Below are 23274 nucleotides of genomic sequence, written 5' to 3' on the forward strand. Positions count from 1 at the left end.
CCTCAAAGAATCTGGTATGGAATGGGGTCAGCCAATAGCTGGTCCTTCTGCAGAATGGCATGCAATTTATAGGTCAATTATGATCTGGGAAGTTATGTGCATAAAAGTGAGCATGCGCAATCAAAACAGGAAGCCTGTCTTGGAGCGCAGCTGTTTGAAAAGAGGCAGCGGAGCACAGCGGTGTGTTTCGAATATCCAAATGCGTGGGTGGGTGGGGCAGCTGCCTTTATGAATGGGAGATGCTGAGAGAGGCTCCCATTGCCCTTCCGAGGATGGGAACAAAAGTTGGGTGCTTTGCATCTGTTCAGGTCCAGGGTTCTCTGAAAGGGCCAATAGGATGGGCTTGCTAACAAGCATGCAAAGCTTGTGAAGGGAGGACACACAACACACACACACTGGCCACTAGGTGAACTGCACTCCTTAATTTAGCTGCAAAATGCTGTAATGAGTGCAGACCTCGCTGAAAGTCTTGTACAAAATGATTTCTTCCTCTTCATCTTTTCCAGCCATCATGTACCAAAGCGATCATGTGCTATTATTCTTTTATCATCATCGCCTTACCTTTTCATCCTAGCTTGTTTTTCCTCTTGCAAGGAGCCCAAAGTGGTTTATAACCCCAAAGCTCCTTTTTATCCTCCCAACAACAACCCTGTGAGGTAGGTTAGGATGAGTTTTGTGGATGAGTAGAGGCTGGGCCCCAGATCTCCTGAGTCCAGTCAACCACCTTTAACTACTACACTGCACTGAGTCTCTATGCATAGACAGTTTTTAAAAATCTGAAGCAAAAAGAGTTTCTCCTCTGGAAAGTGACTCTTGGAATTAATTACCAAGATGGTGGCTGGAATCACCATTATTTAAAACTGTAAGAGAATTATATATGGCTAACCCTTTTCAAAATAATAATAATAATAATAATAATAATAATAATAATAATAATAATAATAATATTAGATTCCTATACCACCCATAGCCAAAGGTCTCTGGGCAGCTCACCCATCTGGACTTCAACCAGGCCAGAGCCCACTGAGCTTCCAAGTTTAGGCAACATCAGGCTATAGATGAGCTTCAGGATCACACTTGCCGCTGTCCACCTGGATTGGACATTGATACATTGGATGCGTATGAATATGCTCAGTTTCCATAGCACATACATATGTGTTTTCAAAACTGCTCTTGTCCCAGAGGACACCACTTTCAGGCATGGATCTGACCATCCTGAGATATGTCCAGACACTCGAGTTACCCTGTCGGACATGTGTTTATATTTCTGTCTGGTGTATGCTTATTTGCAAAACTATCCGCATCCAAATTGATCCTACATTTCGGGGTTCTGTACTATCTTGTTTGCAGAGTGCTACAAAATCAATTAGGGCTCTCCCTTTTTAGTATTTATATGCATGGTTTGCTACAGCTTAGATTCGTTCCCCATCATTCTCCTCTCCTCCTGCTCCATTATTTTAACAATGGGTGGATTAATAAAATATAACACTAAAAGTACTTTTGAAGCACTTGCCACTTATGTGCTCGACTAATCATACATGCTATGACTCATCAATGAGTGCCTAATTAATTAATTAAAAACATTTTTATCCTGCCTATATCAGAAATGGATCTCAGGACAGAACTAAAAGCATAACAGCACATTTATGCAGTAAAATAATTCCATTATATAGTAAAGTAATTCAACCATTAATGGAGGCCCTTCTTCATGAACCGCCCCCCCTTCCCCAATGAGGTAAGGGGGAAAATAGTTAGGACCCCGAGGGTGTGGAATGGGCTTCCACGGGAGGTGGTTGAGGCCCCATCGGTGCTGGTGTTCAAAGACAGGCTGGACATGCAGATGGTGGGCATGTTGTGAGCGGAGCTGGCTGGTGCCAGAGGTCAGACTAGATGGCCTGGGAGACCCCTTCTGACTCGCTTTGTTTCTGTGTTTCTAAATTGGCAAGGAAAAGGGCCTTCTGTGTTATCGGAACTCACCGTTGGAATTCGCTTCCAAGGAAGGTGCAACTGGCACCTGCTTTATCTTGCTTTTGGTGCCAAGTTAAGACTTTTTAATTTGGTATCTGTTTGTAGATTGGGCTATTGGCTTGCGTCTGGTTTATTGCCTTATTGGTTGTTGTTTTATTGGTTATATTGTGTTGATTTCCTCCTGTTCTATTGATATGGTTGTATTTATATTGTATTTTTATCCTATTATATTTTATGGTTTTGGTCATTACTGTTATTTATTTTTGCATTTTATATTGCACTGTGAACGGGTCAGAGAGCCTTCTGGCTATGGGGCAGCAAACGAATGCAATAAATAAACAAACAAATGCTGGGTAAATAAGGAAGTTTTGACCTGGCGCCAAAACGAAAAAAAGTGCCTGCACCAGGCACTCCTCCCTGACAGCAGAGTCCATGTGCTTGTGAACATTAGTAAGCTAGGGAAGGAGAAAGATAAGAACATAGATGGAATTACATTTCCAGCAAACTGCATGCCCCAATTCCAGAATTAATGTAAGAAATTCTCCAAATCAATCAGAAAGAAGGCAGCATGAAATAGTGATTCAAGGAAACCAACCCATGGAACAATGGAACTGCTCATCCCTAGTCGCTGGGGCTCTGGGGGAATTAACCATAGAAGACCTTAATTGCCTCGATGCCTTTATCCTGAAACTGTTCCTAAATGACATAGGGAAAATGAGTCAGTGCGGTAATTGGAACCAGCCCAACTAACTCCTCTGCTCACATTGCAGAAAAAGTCTGACATTTACTCAGTCGAGATCAGTGGAACAAAGGATTTAGAAGTAACGGGCAAAGAGGATGAAAAAGAAAAGTACAAAGATTTGAAAGGGAACAAGAAAAAGGGCAAGACCGAAGACCTCAAGAAAGAGCTGGACCTGGTAAGTAATGCGAGGAACGCCCACAACAGAAGCTGTCACCTGCTCTTCTTATCCTGACACAGGATGAAGTATGTAGGTGGATTCCAAAGTCTTTATTTGCATTTGTTCTGTAAAATGTGGGTCAGATCACAATGCAAATATCCCAGTCTATAACGGGAAATTATCTATTTACCTTTGCATGATTTATGTTCCAGCAACCCTGTAAAGCTGCTCCTTTATGCTTCAGTAGTTTTCCAGCAGCATATTTATCTCAAAAGATCATATAAACACAGGCTAATTACATTTCAGTTGGGTAGGCAAATATTATCATAAGCCTAACTTTATTAAGCTGCCACCTATATCTATTTATATCCAGCCCTGGCTCCTGTACCTTTAAGAATTTCACTCCAATGGATCAATTCAGGCACTGTTTCACTTGCTCCGGAGCTGTTCTGGTCCAGCATTTGGTTCACCTCTGTTCAGCACAGAAACCGTGGAAGACTTAGTGAAGGCCACCACCTTTGAAAGACAAATTGAGATGGTCTGCTTATGTGGTGGATGGCTGATGGGCTGGCAACTAACACTGGACTAGCCAGGTCTTGAGTCTGCTTAAGCATGGATCTTCTAAGATGTGCTGATGTAGGGAGTCTCTTCCAGGGACATCCTGTCCTCCTGACCTGCTATTCATCCTGCTAAAAAAAAAAAAAAAAGACAGAGCTTACACAAATAAATCCCCCTAATGAGGCAGATTACAATTATAAAGGTAATTTATTCATTCTGGGGAAAAGAAAATGCCATATAAGCATTTTCCCATGGAAAATGTTGGAGGAAATAGAGAAGAACAAAGATAAGAAATTTAGAGAAGAACATTAAGTCTTTCTCCCATCCTCCAAAATTTAGAGATGGGGAAAACTGAGTCTTTTTCTGATCACTATCTATGTTTCCAACTTTGGTTCTGCTTCTGATTGTTTACTGCTGTGCTTCACTAGAGCTTTGCCTTCAATCTTGTGGCATCACCTGGATTCTTCTTGTCCATCTTTCATGTTGTGATGTAGAAAACTTTGCACCCTGAAGCCCATATACAAGGATGCTAAAGACTGAGCATGAGACCTGATGAATTTGTTTGGGTGCCAGGCAATGATCCCTCCCTAGAGCTAAATTTTAACTGGAATAATTAAGGCACATCCTTTAATCCCTGTGATGTTGAATAAAAGCAATGAAAGACTCAGCCAGCTGCTTAGGGAAATTATGGAATTTCCTTTCCAAGAAAAGATTGTGCAAGCAACTGATATCAAGATATCATATCATAGGATATCATGTATAACAAGATAACCAGATATCTTGTATATGACTATCTAATATTCTGCCTTCCTTCTATTATGTTTCCATGATTAATTGGAAGCATTTAAATCTCAAAATTGCAAATACACCCGCCTTGCATTGCCTTACTATATACTTATAACTCTCTTAAGCCAACAGGTTACAATGCATTTAAAAATGCTTAGCAAAACAATTGCACAGGGTCAGTCATGATTGTTCTGTTCTTGGTACATCTCAGCATTAACAGATGGAAGCACAAGTCATTAGGCATCTCATATTGAGAAAATATGTATGGCTACTTGCCACTAATTTTGCTGAGAGCAAAATGCAAGATGCAATTGGATTTTCCTGCTTCATAGGAAGAATTTATCAGTAAGCAAAGGAATATTTAGCCCTGGAAAACATTCTTTGGTGGGTGTCAGGTATGCCCAGGTAGAACTACAAACCAATCCTGGAGATCCCAGGGTACAAACAAGAGCCTATTGCATCATTTGAACCATGGCATACACTTTCTGACAACCATAGGGGCATTAAAAAAATAAAAAAAACCTCAAATAATCTCTTTTTTCTTTACTGTTTCAGAATGATCACAGACTCAGCATTCAAGAACTGGAAGAAAAATATGGCACAAATATAGTTAAAGTAAGTTGATGTAGACGATAGGAAATAATACATAAATCATGGCTAGGTAGCTCAGGGATATTGAATTCATGTCATTCAGGTATGCCACCAGAAATGGCATTTGTGCTATTGCACCTGAAGGGATGTACTTCAGATGTACTGTAATATGCAATTATCTGTCTCCAGGTAGTAATATTACCTGTCTCCTTTAGCTTATGGCAGGCTATCGACACAAAGAATCCTTAGAAATCTATATCAATACATCAGTTTTTGCTGCATCCCATCAGTTAGGGGTAGGGTTAGGGTTGGGATTTGCCTGGAATTGTTCGGAATTTCCTCAAGGAGTTCTCACTCTGACGATATACTTTGCTCCCCACAGGGTCTTACAAGTGCAAGAGCTGCAGAGGTTCTGGCCAGAGATGGTCCTAATGCTCTTACTCCCCCCAAATCGACTCCTGAAATCATCAAGTTTCTCAAACAAATGATAGGAGGCTTTTCCCTTCTCTTGTGGGTTGGTGCCGTTCTCTGCTGGATTGCCTTTGGGATTCAGTACGCTCAGAAAGTTTCTTCAGCATTTGACAATGTAAGTGTCATTCCACACTTCTCCGGGGTGCCAGCCCCAGTGGAAAAGCTCCATTGCCTAGGGCATGCTGTGAGTCAGGCCCTTTTTGCCTAAGCATCCATCGAATCGTGCCGTTAAACACAAAGAAAAACAACACACGTTGGCATTGCTCCATCTTACAGGAGCACATTTGCGCCATCCTGGTGCTGTTTCTAAACCCACAAAATGGTGAGCGTTGGCAAACAATGCAGATCCCGAAGGCCACCAGCTTTATGTTGCCATGGAAGAGCTTCTTTGCAAGAGCTCCCTTGATCTGAATGATCACAAGCATTATGCTCTTGTCTATAAATCTCTGGGGTATTTCCCTTTATGGATAGGTTGTAAACGTTTTGTGTCTCTTTCCTATTGTTATTTAAACAAGCTCATCCACATGGTTTATTGCGACCCTTGCCTAACTGTATTCCACCTGCACGGAAACTATAAATGGACTTTCATTTTGGCTAATCTTCTTGTCACCTTCTTGTCATTCAGCTCTACCTGGGTGTCGTCCTTGCCTTGGTTGTAATTCTTACTGGAATGTTTGCTTATTATCAAGAAGCTAAAAGTACAAACATAATGTCCAGCTTCAGTAAAATGATCCCACAGGTGAGTGACCAGGGCAGTTCAGTATATCAAGGTGCTTAAAAACCAGGTGAACACTTCAAGGGATACTGGAGATGTTCTCCTATAGCTTAGCAATGAAATGAGTCTGCTCAAAGTTATTTTGCAAGAACGGAGATCAGGTTTTCATTGCTTTGACCAACAGAACCCTATCCAGGAATTCTGGATAATCATATGGGATGGTATTCTGGTAATGAACATAGAAAACTGCAGACAAAATATAATAGTAGCTCAGTTCATTGAATGCGTTCCAGCATTTTGTTATGAATCTAAACAAAACCAAAGCAAGAGCTCAACCAAGCTTTTTTGGACTTTTCTTTCCAGCAAGCCCTTGTGCTCAGAGATGCAGAGAAAAAAGAAGTACCAGCAGATCAACTAGTGGTGGGTGACATTGTCGAAATCAAAGGTGGGGACAGAATACCAGCTGACATCAGGCTAATCGCCAGTCAGGGTTGTAAGGTAAGGTGGTGGTGATGATGATATAGCTATGTTTGAGCCAAGGGGGGAATGGAAAGAATTCAACAGAATTCGACATCTTTCTACAGATCTGCATTATGAACAGGGATAATCATAACCTCAAAGATAGATGAAAAAGAATCTCAAGTTTAACACTCTTCAAGTTTCCGCTATCTTGATCATTTAGTTCTGTCAGTTAATAGGGCTGCACCAGGGGGAGTTTCTCCTTTGGGGTTCTGTGCATGATTGCTTAAGACTGAGATAACATCACCACGCTTGACCTCAGACTTTGTTATTTCCCCATGGCCAGTCTCTGCCAATCTAAGGAAAAGGTATGCTAGAAGGGAGTGTTAGAATTCCTAGATAACAAACCATGTCTCATCATCCTATTTTCTGGTACATGCACAGTAAGCCATGACACTTAACTAAAGGCGGTGTAGCACACCTGGCTTTTCTTGCTACGTTAATGAACCCAAGGTTGGGGTGTTACCTGGGGATATTAAAGGTCCATGAAATAATAATTTAGCTGGCCTCCATCATGAAAGAGACAAACATATACCATGACTGAAGTTCTGCACAAAACCCAGTGCTGGGTAAACCAAGTTAAAGGTTGTTCATTCTCACAGGCGGATTTGTCTTTGATTGACAGGTGGATAATTCTTCCCTCACTGGGGAGTCAGAGCCACAGTCCCGGTCCTGCGAATTCACGCATGAAAACCCACTGGAGACCAAAAATATTGCTTTCTACTCCACGACTTGCTTGGAAGGTATGTCTGCATTCAGGCACACACATGCGTACATGCCCACACATGTATGTGCATGCACGCACTTGGGTGTACGGTAAGGGATGTCTGGAGAAAACTTCATATATCAACCATCATTTTCAAAAGTACATTTTCAACCCAGTCCCAAACACTATGACTAATTTGCTTAGTGATCCCAACCCTCCATTGTGATCCCAATCTGGATTGAGACTACTAAACATGCTGTTTTCATTCCCAAAAAGTTATTTGTTCCAATAGGTGGAATTACAGATGTGGCAGCTTTGATCCAGATTAAGTCTACATCATGGGACAAAAAGTCCAGCTCTGGTTCTGGTCTAGTCCAGCTCTGGACTAACCCCAAACAAGCCTTCTGTCTTTTCTTAACTATAAAGAAGATGTAGCTGCTAGCTACATCTTCAGACTAACATAAAGCTTGGCCCTTAGATTGTAATCCGTTTGTGGCAGGGACTTGTTCCTTGTGATCCTGTGATGCTCCATGCACAAGAATAAAATACTGTTACTACTATTTTAACATGCCTTCCCAGTGGGCAGTTTTATGAAATTGGCTTACAACATGACAGGAAATATTAGCTAGGATTCTGCATTGCTCCATTCATGTGAAGGAGCAATCCCTCCTTTATCTTAAAATTTTGTGGTGGAGGAAGAGGAACTGTGAAGCAAGCATGGACTCTCTTCCATTCACAGAAAGTAAGTTTCTTCCCTGAACTAAAGTCTCCTAAAAAGCACATATCTTCCAGATGTGAACAGGAATGAAGGGGGTTGCTAAAAAAAAGAAGCACCAGTAGAAAGCATGGCTGTGTCAGAAAAGCTTGGAAAAGCTTGAGGGAAGACAATTTCAGAAAGGACACAAGTGGAGACAGCAGGCAAAGAATGACTCTTTTCTTGACGACGGTCAATCTCTTTCCTTCCCTCAGGCACTGCTACTGGCATAGTCATCAATACAGGCGATAAAACCATAATTGGGCGGATTGCGTCGCTCGCGTCTGGTGTCGGGAATGAGAAGACACCAATTGCCCTTGAGATAGAACACTTTGTGCATATTGTGGCTGCTGTAGCTATCTCAATAGGGGTGCTCTTCTTCATCATTGCCGTCTCCATGCGTTATCATGTGCTGGATTCCATCATCTTCCTCATTGGCATCATTGTGGCCAATGTACCGGAGGGGCTGCTGGCCACTGTTACTGTAAGTATGCATTGACCACTGTATCCCTCTGCTGTGTATAACAACTCACACAAGTGAGTGCTGCTGAACGCAAGACAAGTTAACTCAAACTTCAGCTACGGTGCAGTATACCCATGATATAAAGTAATCATAAGAAGAATGTATTCCAGGACCTTTCATGTCCAGCCCATTCTTTAACATGCTCATAATTATACATGGACAAAGCTGTTTACTTGAAAGCTGTTTGAAAAAGAAGTGATCTGGGATCTTATGGATGAAAACTCTTCTGTTGCTTGAAAAGCTGCCTTCAAAACTCTCTAGGCCATTCTTTTGCCAATATTTTTTAATATTTGGTGTACATCTCACTTCCTTTTTAACCAGTGCAATCCTTCAAATATTTGTGAAAGTCTATCTCTTGTTCCACCCCTTGAGGAATCTTATTAATTTTGTACCGTGCTTTTTAATGGATATGATGTGATTCACCTCCAACGTGATTCTCCTTGGATGCACTGCTATAATCCGATTGGGCATTGTTTGTCCAAAGAAATTCTGTGGTTGAAGTAACTGCTGTGCCAGCCTTGGTGGAATTAAGATGCCCATGAGCAGAGTGAAAGGCTTCTGCGTTTGTTCATGCCAATCGGGTTAACAGAAGCTGTTGTTTTCTGCTGCACTGTTAGGTGAGTTTGTCTCTGACTGCAAAGAGAATGGCCAAAAAGAACTGCCTGGTGAAGAACCTGGAAGCGGTTGAAACGCTGGGCTCTACTTCTATCATCTGTTCAGACAAGACGGGGACCTTGACGCAAAACAGAATGACAGTCGCCCATCTTTGGTTCGACAATGCCATTTACTCCGCTGACACCAGTGAAGACCAATCAAGTAAATACTCAGCCAAGAGGCCGTGGAATGGACAGAAATAAAGGGCATGGTTTTTGCAAAGAGAGACAGCGATTTTCTGAAATGCCGTGTAACCTTCTCTGCTTTCTTTTCAGCCCAGACTTTTGATCAAACATCCGGCACATGGACGGCATTATCAAAGATTGTATCCCTTTGCAACCGGGCGGAATTCAGACCAGGGCAGGAAAACGAACCCATCATGAAGGTACCACCTGATTTATGTTAGCTTCTTTCTTAGGACAATCTGATGAGTGCGCTGCCCCTTGATTTGCACCTTTCGTTTTATAGTATCTAACACCAGACTGCATTTTCCTGTTGCCTTCTGAAATGGTAGGAATGGGTATGGCAAAGCTCCCACTTGTTCTGATTTCTATGGGGTAAAACTAAGGTTCAGTATTAAAATAAAATAATACAATGTTTTGGGTTACTGTGCTCTACCTGTTTGTTTGTTTTAAACAGCAGAAATGGGCCTTTAAACATATCTGTAGGCTTTTCAGTTATATGGAAGTATGTGTCAGACAAGCATTGCAAATTGCTATCTTGCTCCTGATAGAGGCAGTGTGGCAGAGTGGTTGGAGCACTGGACTGGGACTCAGGAAGTATTATGTTCTATTCCACATTTGGCCATAAGCCTCACTAGATAACTTTTGTGCCAGTCATTGACTTTTAGACTAGCTTAGCTCACAGTGTTGTTGTGAGGATAAAAATGGTGAAGAGGAGAACCTCATAAGCTGCCTTGGTTTTCTGGCAAGGAAATCAGGGAATGAATATAATGTAATGATAAATAAATGAAACTATATTAAGAGAAAATTCAAAATTCATTGCAGCCACCAATTTCTAACCACTTACAGTCTCCCTCTTTTGGGAAGACACCTTGAAAACTCATTTCATTTAAATAAGTATGTTCATTAAGAGAATAATGGTAATGCATATTATGAGAGTTAGGTCTTTCCTGAAATGCTACAGGATAGGCAACAGTTATAGAATGCAAAGTGATTTTAAAAATACCATTTAGTTCACTGGATGTGACTATTTAATTTTTATTCCCTAAAATCTCCAGAGAATTGTAGTGGGAGATGCTTCAGAAACAGCATTGCTGAAGTTTTCTGAAGTTGTTTTGGGAGATGTGATGGAAATCAGAAAGAGAAATAGGAAAGTGACTGAGATCCCCTTCAATTCCACAAATAAGTTTCAGGTAAGTGTGATTTCTTAGAATAGGCTGATGCACAAAAGCTGCCAAGAAATATGATCTCAAGCAAAGTATAAAATTAAAACTTGCAATACAACGAAGAGAGTTTCTGGGTGAAAAATAACTAAAAAGAATAGTGCAAAAAATCAGATCTGTGACTGTAGGAAAAGAAACTCCGCTGTACCGCTTTGGTAATCAAGTGCTATTACCTTTGCTAAATTCACAACTGGCTTGCAGGATGATTCATCTGGTATGACAAATAACTTGGAACTAAATAGGCAAACCCTAATTCCTCAGCAGTGTCACCTTATCAGGAGGCGATTCCGTAGCAACACCTCCCTTTCAAAGATCAACACGGGCATGGCTTCTACATACAGTGTTGGATGCAGACCTAATCTCTCACAGAGTAGACCCACTGAACTCAGTGAGGCTTCAGTTATGGGTCTGCTGCAAGTCTGGATCCAGACTGCACCACCATCTCAAACATAAACTATACTGCCAAGATGGGACACACTACAGCAGCTTTGGTTTATAGCTCAATAAACAGTATCATAAAAACTCCATCACACTCTACAATTACTGTTGGCCCCAGTCATCTTGATAGGGGCTGCAGTCCAACACATCTGGAAGTCACTTATCCTTTGCTACCACCATCTGGACTGTATCTGGTATCTAACTTTGCCTGCCAGTTATTCGTGATGCCCCCCATCACTCTCTTCCTCCCCTTGGAGTGTCAGCTTGGAAAGGCAAGAGCCAGTCCTTGCATGCAGCAAGTCAGGGCATTTCAGCTGTTGCCTCTTCATTGCTTTCAGCTTTCCATCCATGAGACCGATGATCCCAATGATAAACGCTTCCTGCTGGTGATGAAAGGTGCCCCTGAGAGGATCCTGGAGAGGTGCAGCACCATGATGATCAATGGAAAAGAGGAGCCGCTTGACGAAGAGAAGGCAGAGGCTTTCCAAACAGCATACATGGCATTGGGAGGCATGGGAGAGCGGGTGCTGGGTGAGTTGAATGGCCACCAAAAAACTTGTGTGGAGGTCAATTCAGGCTATAAGGAACTTAAATCTTACTTTAAAAAATGCCGTCAGTCAAGGAGGTCATGTGATAATTCAAAGCTATCAGTCCTAACTTTTATTTGTTTGTCTGTAATGCCTGGGTGGCATTTATTTTTGAGAATGTACTAAGGGGAAGGATACATAAATCATATTGCTAACTGCATTTTCCCGAGTTAGAGCAGCTTAATTAGGAATGCACCAAAACAGGCAAATCCTGCTTATTTGAGCTCAGTGGATGTTCTGCCTGCTTCCATTCTGAGGACTGGCAATAGGCCTGGTTGGGAAGAATTCTTCCAGTTTTTTATCCCTAAGTTGGTCACGATTTGTGCATAGCTTTTTAAATGGCTACTGCCGTTTGCACAAATGAGTGCCCCCAAACCACATGGATCTTGTATGATCAGTTGTGCAGAAATTTCACTCGAGCCACGGAGTTTCCAGGGACTTACTGGTGCAAATTCCACTAGCTGTTTAAAAATTGTGCAAGTCCTGGTCTATCTTAGCAATGGAAATCCACTGGCTGGCTCAACTTGTACCACAATGATGTCACATCCACACAGGAATAATCCAGAATCTGGAAACCCTCTGAGTTATGAGCCTGCCCACAGGTTTATACCCTTATTTATTTTGCTTGTTGGACGATTGGTAGGGGACGTTCTGTTTTGGAAGAGATTCCCAAATATGAGGTTACGAAATTGCTCCATCTGCACAGAGGTCTCTCCCCTCCCCCATCATAGCTAGAGCCCCAATAACTAATATATTGTAGAGGGCAGTTGATCAATGAAATTAGAGTTGTTCTTACCACGCTATTTATTTTCTTTCTTCTTTATCTTTTGTACTTCATCATCCTGTCATTTCCTTTCCTTCTCTAGGCTTCTGCCATTTGTACTTACCTGAGGAAGAATTTTCAGAGATGTATCCTTTTGATACGGACTCCATGAACTTCCCTACATCCAATCTTTGCTTTGTGGGGCTCATGTCGATGATTGACCCTCCTCGTTCCACGGTCCCAGATGCTGTCCTCAAATGTCGGAGTGCTGGGATCAAGGTAGGGCCTCTTTAAAGCAACTTTTAGCAGTTAATCTTCCTCCCCATCCCTTCAAATCCAGGACTATCTGCAAGTGGTAATTATTGGCATCAATTCAATATAATTTCTGGAAATGCAATATGAACATCAATTATTGGCTTATGCCAATTCTTGGGAGAAATAAAAATTCCAACTTTAAGGCACTATAACTCGAGATCCATTTAACTCCTAACTTTGTAGAATCATAGAACAGCAGAGTTGGAAGGGGCCATGAAGGCCATCAGATCCAACCTCCTGCTCTTGCCGGACACCAAGTTGCACCATCCCGCTCAGAGGGCTGTCCAGCTTCTTTTTTGAATGTCTCTAGTATGGGGAAGCCCACCACCCCTCTAGGCAGCTGGTTCCACTGTCGTATTGCTCTGACAGTGAGGAAGCTTCTCCTGACGTCCAGCCTGATTGTGAGTTGTTGCAACTTGAATTGATTATTCCGTGCCCTACACTGTGCTGTCAGTGAGAAGAGATCTTAAACTTAATATGCTTTAATTCTGAAATATATTAAATATTGAAATTTAATTTGGAATATATACAATAAAAGTGAAAAGAAATTATAGATTTATGGAATTCCATTTAACATTAGCGTGGGTGTGCACACACATGAGAATATTAATTAAAACTGCCCAGAGAGCTTTTGCTGTTAGAAATTAATAGAAATATTAATAGAATGGTATAGAAATTAATTAATTAATTAAAAACAGGCACATACATAAAATGCATGTACAGCAAAGTAGCAAATTTAATTTTGGTGGTTTCTACCTTTAAAATTGGTTGGTATCCAAAAGGCAGTTCATTAGTAGAAACAGACCAGACATGATGTATTGTTTTGTGAACCAGTTAAATAATCAACTCAGGTGCTGGAAGCTGCATCTTTAACTTGGCCCCCTCTTTTCATTAATCCGGAAAACTTGCCTTTCCTGTAGGTGATCATGGTCACCGGTGATCATCCAATCACAGCCAAAGCCATTGCCAAAAGTGTAGGCATCATTTCAGCCACCAGTGAGACAGTGGAAGACATTGCAAAGCGCCTCAATATACCAGTTGAGCAGGTGAACAAACGGTAAGGCTGGACCATCACTGCAAGAAACACAGCTTTAAGTGTTGCCCCAGTTTTAGGGCACCGATTCGGCCTCTTAGCATATTCTGTCCTGTAAGAATTATTCAGCTAGAATCTCCCCGGACCATTCCTTTTCCTCACTTCCCAATCCTATTTTTCAAAGTTAAATTACAGAGCATTCCTTCACATGTTTTCTGCCTTGGCATCTTTCTATAACTTAAATGAACAAACTTCTATACTCCCCAGTGTGTCCTATTTATTTAGATACCTAAACTGTTTTCCATCTGGATTTCAAAGTCTACACAGAGTTTAATCGTGACCCCCTGTGGTTCTTACAGAGAAGCCAAAGCTGCGGTAGTGAATGGGATGGAGCTGAAGGATATGACATCAGAACAGCTGGATGACATCCTGCTGCACCATTCAGAAATTGTCTTTGCTCGAACTTCACCTCAACAAAAACTGATCATAGTGGAGGGCTGCCAAAGACAGGTGAGCAACCCCTGAAAACGGAAAATGTGTGCATTCGGTAGCAATCAGCTGCATCGGCATGGATTTTGAGCAGGCCTCGATAGCAAATATTTATGACAACAAAAATAGCACAGACAGATATTAGGGAAGAGATCAACTTCTCCACCTCAGTCTGCTTGGAGTGCCTCATCAGCTCTCCAATTTTAATCCTGCGCAAAAATAAAAAATACAGCTCACAGGTTCTTCAAAATGCATCCTCCCCACTCTCCATTTTATCTCTAACACTCATTTTCAGAGTAATATTTAGCTCTCTGAAGGATGAAGAGAAGAGAAAAGTGCACCACATACAAAACTATAAATAGTTCTCAGAGCCTGTAAGCTCTTTGGCACAGTATTATTTATAAGCGGTTTCAATGCGCTAAAGCTGCCAAGAGAAAAGATCCCCAGCATGCCTTAATGAGGTTTGGCTCACAAGATTCTAAATTCTGCTGAAGTTTCTTATTCTGACATTTATTTCACTGACCAGATGTGGATTTGGCCAATCAGCCACTTTCACTCTGGAAGTAACTCAGGTGCCTTTGAGAAGGAATAAGAGATCTTTGCAAGCTGAGGCTATGGACAGTTATGCAAGTAGGTGACATTTTAGGTGAAGGTCAAATCATACCATTCATCACACATGTCCCATACAGCTGCCCCTTTGGGTTTTGTACTTAGAAGCAAATGCACAAGAGCAAGCCTGGCATGGATCGGGACCCCTGTGTTTGGGTAGAGAGGTCCAAAGTTTCTCCCTTCTTGCTTGTTTTTCAAAATTCACTCCCCATGTGAAGGTGAAGAAAAGACTCTGTTGGAATGGATGGAACATTTCTGGAAAACAAGAGGGTGTGGGAAGGAGTTCAGCCTCCCCTACCTGTGCGCAGTGGCTCTGATCCATGGTGGGGGCCACTCTTTCATGGTGAATATGTCAATGGCATCTAACTTGGTCAATGGACCTCCGTTTTGGCCGTGAGCTAGCAGAATCATGGCTTCCACCCACATGTTACACCATCCTGGCCACTCAGGATAGCTCCACACAGGTCTGGAACTATTCCAGGAAGCCCCGTGTAGCAGCCCCTTAGAGGAAGCCTTACCTTGTGTATTCCAGGAAGCAGTCGTTGCAGTGACTGGAGATGGCGTCAATGACTCCCCTGCTCTGAAGAAAGCCGACATAGGGATTGCGATGGGAATTGCGGGCTCCGATGCAGCCAAGAATGCGGCTGACATGGTCTTGCTGGATGACAATTTTGCGTCTATTGTCACCGGAGTAGAGGAAGGTAAGGCACGTGCCATGCAAACGGTCTCTTGGTAGAACTGGGGTGCATCTGAGGGTCATTTTTTCACATACAGAGACCATTCCATGAGGGACCTTAAGGTGGCACAATGCCGTTTCATAGCAATCATTCCACATGCCGGTCAGCAGCATTAAACATGCACTTTCCTCTTGTTTACTCCACACTGGTTTCTGAATCCGCTAAGCCAACCCAAATTTGCTGTGGAACTTTTTGTCTGCTTATTCCCAAGTACTGTAGATGGACAGTCGCAGGAAAGTTCACTTGTGTAAGTGGACACCTTAGGTGAAGTTCAAACCGTTCACATTGCTAAATATGTAGTGTCTGACTGCTGCTTTTTGTTTTCTCTTCACAAGTGAGTACATGGGAATGATCCCAATATGGATTAGGACCACTGCAACTGGTAGGGAGGTCTGAAATTCCTCACTTCCAGTTTGTTTTCCAAAATTATCTTTCCCTGTGTGGAGGTGAACAAATATTAAAGGAAAGAGAAAACCTCCTAATGGATCCTTTTTGGGGAACAAGTGGCTGAGGGAGGAGATTAAGCTTCCCATATCTGTGCACAGTTCCTGATCCATAGTGGGGTCCCACTCATGGAGCTGCAAGAAACAAAAATAGGGTCAATTGTGTGCGACTCATTTAATTTGTAGCTCTTGCTGGAGTTTTTCAGTTTTATAGCATTCCTGTCTCCCTGTCAGTGGCCCCCTAAACAAAAAGCAAGCTTGGAAAGTGCCATTCATGGAAATGAAGCCCCAAGCTGCAGGGAGGGTTGGAGATGCCTGGGTCAGCGGGACTCTTTGTTGCAGCTTCTGTTTGGAGCTTGGTGGGAACTGTGTGTACTGCTCTGTGGTGGCAAACCAATCCTGAGGGTGCAGATCAGCATGATGGATCGCTCCCATCAGCACCATGGACAGCGCCTGTAGTGCTCAAACAGAACTGGATCAGGAACTCCACTAACACCAGAGTCATCAGCCACCCTTGCCAAGCTGTCTACAGCTGAGGTCAACATTATCTTCACCGTTAAGTCATTTCTTTTAATGGACAACACCATTTGGTAAATGATTTAAACCAGGAACCATTACAACTTTTCTACTTCTCACCGTCTTGCTTAAGACTTAAATCACAGAATCATACAGTTGGAAGGGGCCTAGAAGCCCACCAAGTCCAACTTGCCACTCAATACAGGATTCAAGTCTCCCATTCAGATTCTAAGCAGGATTGACTCTGCTTAGCTCCCAAGATTAGGCAGAACCAGGCACTTCAGGCTATACAGAAGCTGTTACTTCTGCTACACTGATCTCAAACACTATATAAAACAAGCAAACAAACATAAAACAAAAAGACCTCAGAAAAATAGGTTCAGATTTTATGGCAGGGTGAAATAAATTAAGAATTCAGATATGTCTTTCCTTAGGGGATTTTGAAATCATGGCAGGTTGTATTCCCAGAAAAAATAATGCACACAGCTTCAATGAAGGCCTTTTGACAATGATCCATCTCTCTTGTACAGGTCGCTTGATCTTTGACAACCTGAAGAAAACGATCGCCTACACCTTGACCAAAAACATTGCTGAACTCTGTCCGTTCCTCATCTATATCATTGCAAGCATCCCATTACCCATTGGCACCATCACCATACTTTTTATTGACCTTGGCACCGACATTGTGAGTCATGAACTTCTTTACAACCTGCCATTTGCACTGCAGCTTCACATCTGTCTTGCTTAATGAGGGCTAATTGCCAATCACTGCCAACTTTCCTATTTGCCTGCTATGATGTGCCACACATTCCTAAGCTAGCTATGTTGGCTGGGGTGTGTTGGGAGAGGTGGGACATTTTTCTGTCTTGACATGCATGAGATTGTGCCCTAAAGAGTTCTTGATTCTTAACAAAGGAGGTTCTTATTAAATTTACTCTAATTAACTAGTATCCTGGCAGCATGAAATTGCTTTAGTGACACTGGGAAAAATGATTGCAAGCAAGCAAGCAAGCAAGCAAGCAAGCAAGCAAGCAAGCAAGCAGAACTGGGATCTTACATTCTCATGCTGACTGGGAGTCTTTGTGATGTGTTCTCTTACAGATCCCTTCCGTTGCGCTGGCCTATGAAAAAGCTGAAAGTGATATCATGAAAAGGAAGCCGCGTCATAAGAAAAGGGACAGGCTGGTCAACCAGCAACTTGCAGTGTACTCCTATTTGCAGATTGGTAAGACATAAGCGGCGAATGGGAAATGCTTTGGGCCAGTTTGTGGCTGAGCTCAGATACGAACTCTAGCCTTCAAGGAGCAAATCCAGCGCTCTTAGTAACCTGGAAGCAAAAGTATCCAGTAAAGTTAATGGAATGGGCATTCAGCTTTTCATTTTTTGCCATCTCTTTTTCTCTTCTGTAGGTACATTTCAGTCTGTTATTTCTCTTTTTGCAGGCATTATACAGTCCATTGGAGCCTTCCTGGCCTACTTTACAGTTTATGCTGAACAGGGCTGGCTGCCTTACTCCCTTCTCAACATCCGAGTCAAGTGGGAAGATCCATCTATCAATGCCCTGGAGGACAGCTATGGGCAAGAATGGGTACAGCACCATAGAATCTCCTTCACTTATATCCCGTTATTATTATTAGCAGAACAATTGCATCTTCCACACAGTTTTAGTTGACTTATTCTGGTTGCAGCTAAAACCATCTATAAGTGGGCACTGCAAGGGCGGTACCTATTGAACTCCAGAGGCCTCTGTCATGAGATGAAACACTCTGGCTGATGTTTGCTTTCCCACTGATGGGACTTCATCACAGATCAGAGCACCCCACACCAATAGGACCTATTGCCATCCTGTGTGAAATAAATAGGACATGGCCATCATATTCATCAACTGCCCATTGTAGAGAACTGGCCGTTAAGATATCTCAGGCACATAGTAGTGATGCTTCCATAGCTCTGTTAGGATGGCAAACTCTTCAGTCAGTCATCACCTCTCATGCTCCTACCCAGCTGTTACAGCTTTCTACATCATTACTGAGGGCTACATCCAACGAAACCAGCCCCTGAGAGTCAACAGCCTTAGCACACACTGTTGTGTCAGTGAAATCCCACCTGCTGGAATCAGCTACAGAGTCTTGCAGTGCTGTGCATCTTGACCTGCCATAGCAGTCCTTGAGCCCAGCTCTGCATGCTTATTTCCTGGTGTAGCAGCTCACAGGATCAGATAGGAAGTTATGGATGGATGTAGCCTATAGATAATAAGCATTTCCTGCTGAGGTCACATTCCTAAGCCAGAAATGCTCACATGAGCTAAAAAACTGCTTGTGTTGCATGACCTTAGTTTGAAATAAAGTCTAGAATGCATTATGTGCAAAATCAGTCATATATCTTGCACCAGTCTCGGCTAAATAACAGTGTGCATGCAATACTGCATGGGGGCACTGAAGTCCCACCATCAAGCAGCAAGTCCTTCCTGCATAGAAAGGAGGCTCAAGCTGTCCCATTCATCAAAGATGCTCCATTATACACCACAAATACCCCCTATATCAATGATACGGGGCACTGAAAGGCCCTCAGGTATCTGCCAAACTGGGGCTCCAGGAAATGTGCCAGCACGCCGAGCTCTACAATATACATCAAAGAGAAAGGAGAAGGTCCATTTATGGCCGTTGTTGCCCTAGTAGAAATGGAGTCAACCCATCATATATAGGCAGGGAACTCCTCAGTGTTACAAGCAAACATCATTTTACTTGGACTTCAGGGTCATATACTTGTAGGAAGGCTCACACGACTTGTAACTCGGTGAACAAGTACATCCCCATCTGCAACTTCAGAAGTACCTCAGCTTTGCTGCCTGCCTGCTCACACACAACAGGACAATCAATGGGGGGGGGGGGGTTAGCAAGCACCTGGGTGGACACAGGTTGTGCGGGCTCACCTCAGCACCAGCTCTTTAACACAACAAACCACACACCCTCAACCCCATATTTATCATTCCCCTGCAGACTTTTGAGCAACGAAGAAACCTGCAGTATCATGGCTACACTGCCTTTTTTGTCAGCATCACTATTCAGCAAGTGGCTGACCTGATCATCCGCAAGACACGAAGGAATTCCATCTTCCAACAAGGGCTCTTCAGGTTGGTGTCCAGGACATACTCTGGAATAACTGGAGTCTCAGACCTTAGAATCAGTTCATCCCTCTTCTCCTTCCTTTTTGCTATCTGCTGTAGTCTCTCCTGGAAAGACCAAAGATAAAAAGAATCATTGGTCAAAAACTGTCCAACTATCTTCACTTTTCTATTTTCAAAATGGGAAACTAGACACTTTAGAAGAACTAATTAATCACTATCCAATGCTGACTATTTGCATATCCCTCTCTATTTTTGAAGCAACTATCAAAAGACATTTTACCATAGTAAAGTTTAAAAAACCAGACTGAAAGGTGAAGAAAAACTATTTTTATTCCTAGTTACATGGTCTTTTCAGGAGTAGATGAACTAGGTAAAACCTGACCAAAAACAAACTGCAGGCAAATCACTAGCTGAAATCCATTATGAATAGGAGATACTGCTTCAGTTGGAATTGAAAGTGATGCAGGCAAGAATGTCAACAGTTAAGTCTGAATCTGGAAAGGGTGAAATCCAGCCTTCTAGCCTTAAAAGGTCAGATAAAAATGTCACTTGTTGAGGTGTAAAGATCTAGATGAAAAGATGGATCAAAGAGCATCCCAAGGCTGTGACTCTGCGTAATGAAGCAAGCAAGGAGTTTTCTGGTCATGGAACCGAGGAACACTCTTGCCTTTGGTATCCATACGAAAATGCATGCGAGCACACACTCCACATGTGTCACGGCACACTTGCGTGATGTGCTCTGCACTGGTATATGAGGGGGAAATGAGCATCTACTTTTTGTTAATGAGGTGTTTGTATGCATACTGCACAATAATGCATTCACGTGTCGTATTGGCTTTCAGGAATAAAGTAATCTGGTTGGGCATCATCTCCCAGATAGGAATTGCTTTGATTCTCTGCTATGGCCTTGGAAGCGTTAATGCCTTAAACTTCACGCCACTCCGGTGAGTTCAATTCCTTTGCTACAAAGTGTTGGGATCAATCCTTTTGTGGCAGGGCTGAACAGCTGATTTTGGGTGGGGATTTTGGGTGAGTGACTCCGGTCCACCCTTCTACAGGTAACAGACAAGACATGAATGAGGAAAACACTGACTTTTTCATTCTAAAGCAGAGCTTCAGGACCTATAGTTTGAGGCACGGTAATGAAAGGTTATTAAACTGAGAAGACCCCTTTGATTATATCAAAATTCCAGTCCAACCTTGGTTGTAAAGATATAAGAAGCAAAACTATAGGATGGTGGTTTTGTTTGTTATTAATTAACTCCACTTTCCCCCCTAAGTTATTACCAAATCTGCAAACGTAAGCCCTAAATTGGCATTGAATCACTCCTGTCCTTGTGAGAGGCTTCTTAAAAGAATTATATACAAAGCTTGGTTGTGGTGATATTTTAATCCTTTGTCTATGGTGCTGTATCATCCAAAAGCAAATACATTTAAATTGGCTGCAGCTCTGAAAGGGAAAACAAGTTGGGAATCAGGTTAAAAGGGGTGAAAACCATCGAGTCACAGCGGAACATCAGCTGCTGTGCCAAATACTGCATGGGTATTTTTAGCACGCTGTCCTATGCTTCATATTCTCTTCCCCAGGTTTCAGTATTGGTTTGTTGCCATGCCTTATGCTTTCTTGATATGGGTCTATGATGAAATTCGCAAGCTGTTCATCAGGCGTTATCCAGGAAGTAAGTAATGGAACATCTCACACGAATCTAGAACTGCCACATCCAATAAGACCTCAGCAAATTTTATGGAATGCAGAGTTTTACATGCTCACGTTACTGCAGGTAGTATGGTATTTGCTGAAAAAGTCCCCTCAGGTCAGGAATTCTACTTGGCATTGCTGAAATCACTAGTTAGGTCTTGGGTATGCTATCACCGTCATAACCAGTGGTGCAAAATGTTGGAAGAAGAGCAAAAAATATGTGTTGGTTGGTTAGAATCCAGAAGCTTGCCATTTCAATGGCACCTCAAATGTATGTTTTCTAATTGTCCTGATGCCAGTTGGGAGAATCGGCCAGGCCAGGCAGTGCTGAGCGTGCTCCACAATTGCATGCCTGGATTTCCTCACTCTAAGTTTCCAAGGAAGTAGGGAAGGGAAGGGAAGGGTACTGATGCACTTTTGAACCCTTGAAAGGAGATGCATGCAGGAAAGGTAGCCCCAGTATTTGTGTCTGTCTGGGAGGAAGGAGAGAAAAGATGTCCCATGCTCTTTCCCACATACTCATGAACTGCAGACATGGGAGGAAGAAGCCGCACCAATAGCTGCACATTATGACGAGCACCTTTGAGAAAATGTTAATTCTGCCTCTGTTGTTTCTCCTCCTATCATAGGCTGGTGGGATAAAAATATGTATTACTGAGGGTGCGTCTTTCACTCCTCATTCTTCTGTGCTGGAGAGTACAACTTAGTTGCTGCTTCTCCCAACTGCTGCTTGAAGGTCCTGTTTGTGCAGTATCAACCAACAGCAAAGACTCTTCTCAGAATGAAGAAACAGACTAAACGACATGAGATGGAATTAAACTGTACTGCAAAGACTTGCCCAACGGTTCCCAACTTGAATGCTATCTATTTTTATAATACCCAATCCTGAGGTGTTTTAAGTGTACAAAGTTCAAAAGGAAGAACCTCCTCTTGTATATAGAATGAAAGAAACCCCGTCTTTGTTATAAAAAAAATGTAAAGCACTGACTTGCACTAGGTTTCTTCCAAGTTGTATTTTTATTGTTGAAAATGATTGTGATGTGCTCTGTGGCAATCTGACTGTGAGCTCGTAGGTGTAGACCAGATGTATGTTGCTAAGGACTCCAACGCAATTTGATAATAAAAGAATTCTTTTTACATGGAGTCTCAGTTCGTTATGCCCATCTGCTAGCAATAACTGGAGGGAGATGCCAGGAAGAAGCCAGGGCCAGCCTCCTGTTCGGGAGAGGGAGGCATTGCCCAAGAGGATGTTGTGTGGAGAGGTGGCGTGGGAGGCAATGGCAGCTTCCCTGGTTCTTCTCTTCCGTGGGAGGAGCAGAGCTGTGTTAGCCACCTCGGTCTCTCGTCTGGCTCTCCGAAACAAGCCTGTCCCATCAGACAGGATGAAGGCTGTTATGCCATCAACGTTGTTAAAAGTAGGATTCAGTTGACAGTCAGGAAGGCTTACAGAGAAGGGTGCCAACTTCTCCTTTGCCTCAGGCAACAACATATCTTGGGATGGCTCTGGCAGAAGCTAAGAGGAAGTTGATTTATCCGGGAAGTGAAGAGCTTTGTTACTGCTCAGATCAGTGAGAGAGCAATTGGTCTGACTTGTTAAAGGCGTCAGTATCACATAAGCTGCTGTGACCAGGGAAAAGTTGATATAAACTGCTCCACCCACTAACAATCAGCAAGCTTTATTCAGCGATTCATCTTTTCCTCCTCACCAGAATTTTTTTGGTGAGTCAGAAAAGGCAGGAAGCTTGCAGGATAAAACAGGATGGTTTAGCTCACAGTAGAACATAAGGGTGTACTCCTCATCTGATATCCTTAGGTTCAGGATGTGCTGCAGTCTCAGTTTGTAAGACAAATTGCACAATTGCTAATCCCCCAAGCTCTCCTGTCACTTTTCCAATGTGTCCAAACTCAAAACCCTAGGAAAATATATTGATGTCTCTGTACCAGATACCAGTGCAATTAGAGGGAGCAA

The 23274-nt window shown here is 42.6% G+C and overlaps 1 protein-coding gene across 1 annotated transcript; it reads left to right on the forward strand.

Moving 5' to 3' along the window:
• The first annotated feature begins 272 nt into the window (after positions 1-272).
• On the forward strand, positions 273-21963 carry ATP12A (ATPase H+/K+ transporting non-gastric alpha2 subunit). Its single transcript, XM_044439465.1, has 23 exons — positions 273-284; positions 2739-2885; positions 4767-4826; positions 5185-5388; positions 5899-6012; positions 6352-6486; positions 7133-7250; positions 8183-8451; positions 9108-9306; positions 9420-9529; positions 10385-10519; positions 11326-11518; positions 12441-12616; positions 13573-13709; positions 14045-14195; positions 15316-15484; positions 17010-17164; positions 17581-17704; positions 17922-18067; positions 19479-19612; positions 20449-20550; positions 21194-21285; positions 21935-21963. The coding sequence occupies exons 1-23, from the start codon at positions 273-275 to the stop codon at positions 21961-21963; spliced, it is 3111 nt and encodes a 1036-aa protein (XP_044295400.1).
• The last annotated feature ends 1311 nt before the right edge of the window (positions 21964-23274 follow it).

This window comes from Varanus komodoensis, unplaced genomic scaffold (genome assembly GCF_004798865.1).
Source record: "Varanus komodoensis strain SLA01 unplaced genomic scaffold, ASM479886v1 scaffold35, whole genome shotgun sequence".
Taxonomy (NCBI): Eukaryota; Metazoa; Chordata; class Lepidosauria; order Squamata; family Varanidae; genus Varanus; species Varanus komodoensis.

Excerpts from the sequence above, each read along its gene's own strand:
- ATP12A (XM_044439465.1), top strand. Across the intron at positions 11,519-12,440 it reads CATGGGAGAGCGGGTGCTGG|GCTTCTGCCATTTGTACTTA; the intron begins GTGAGTTGAATG and ends TTCCTTCTCTAG. Across the intron at positions 17,705-17,921 it reads GTACTCCTATTTGCAGATTG|GCATTATACAGTCCATTGGA; the intron begins GTAAGACATAAG and ends CTCTTTTTGCAG.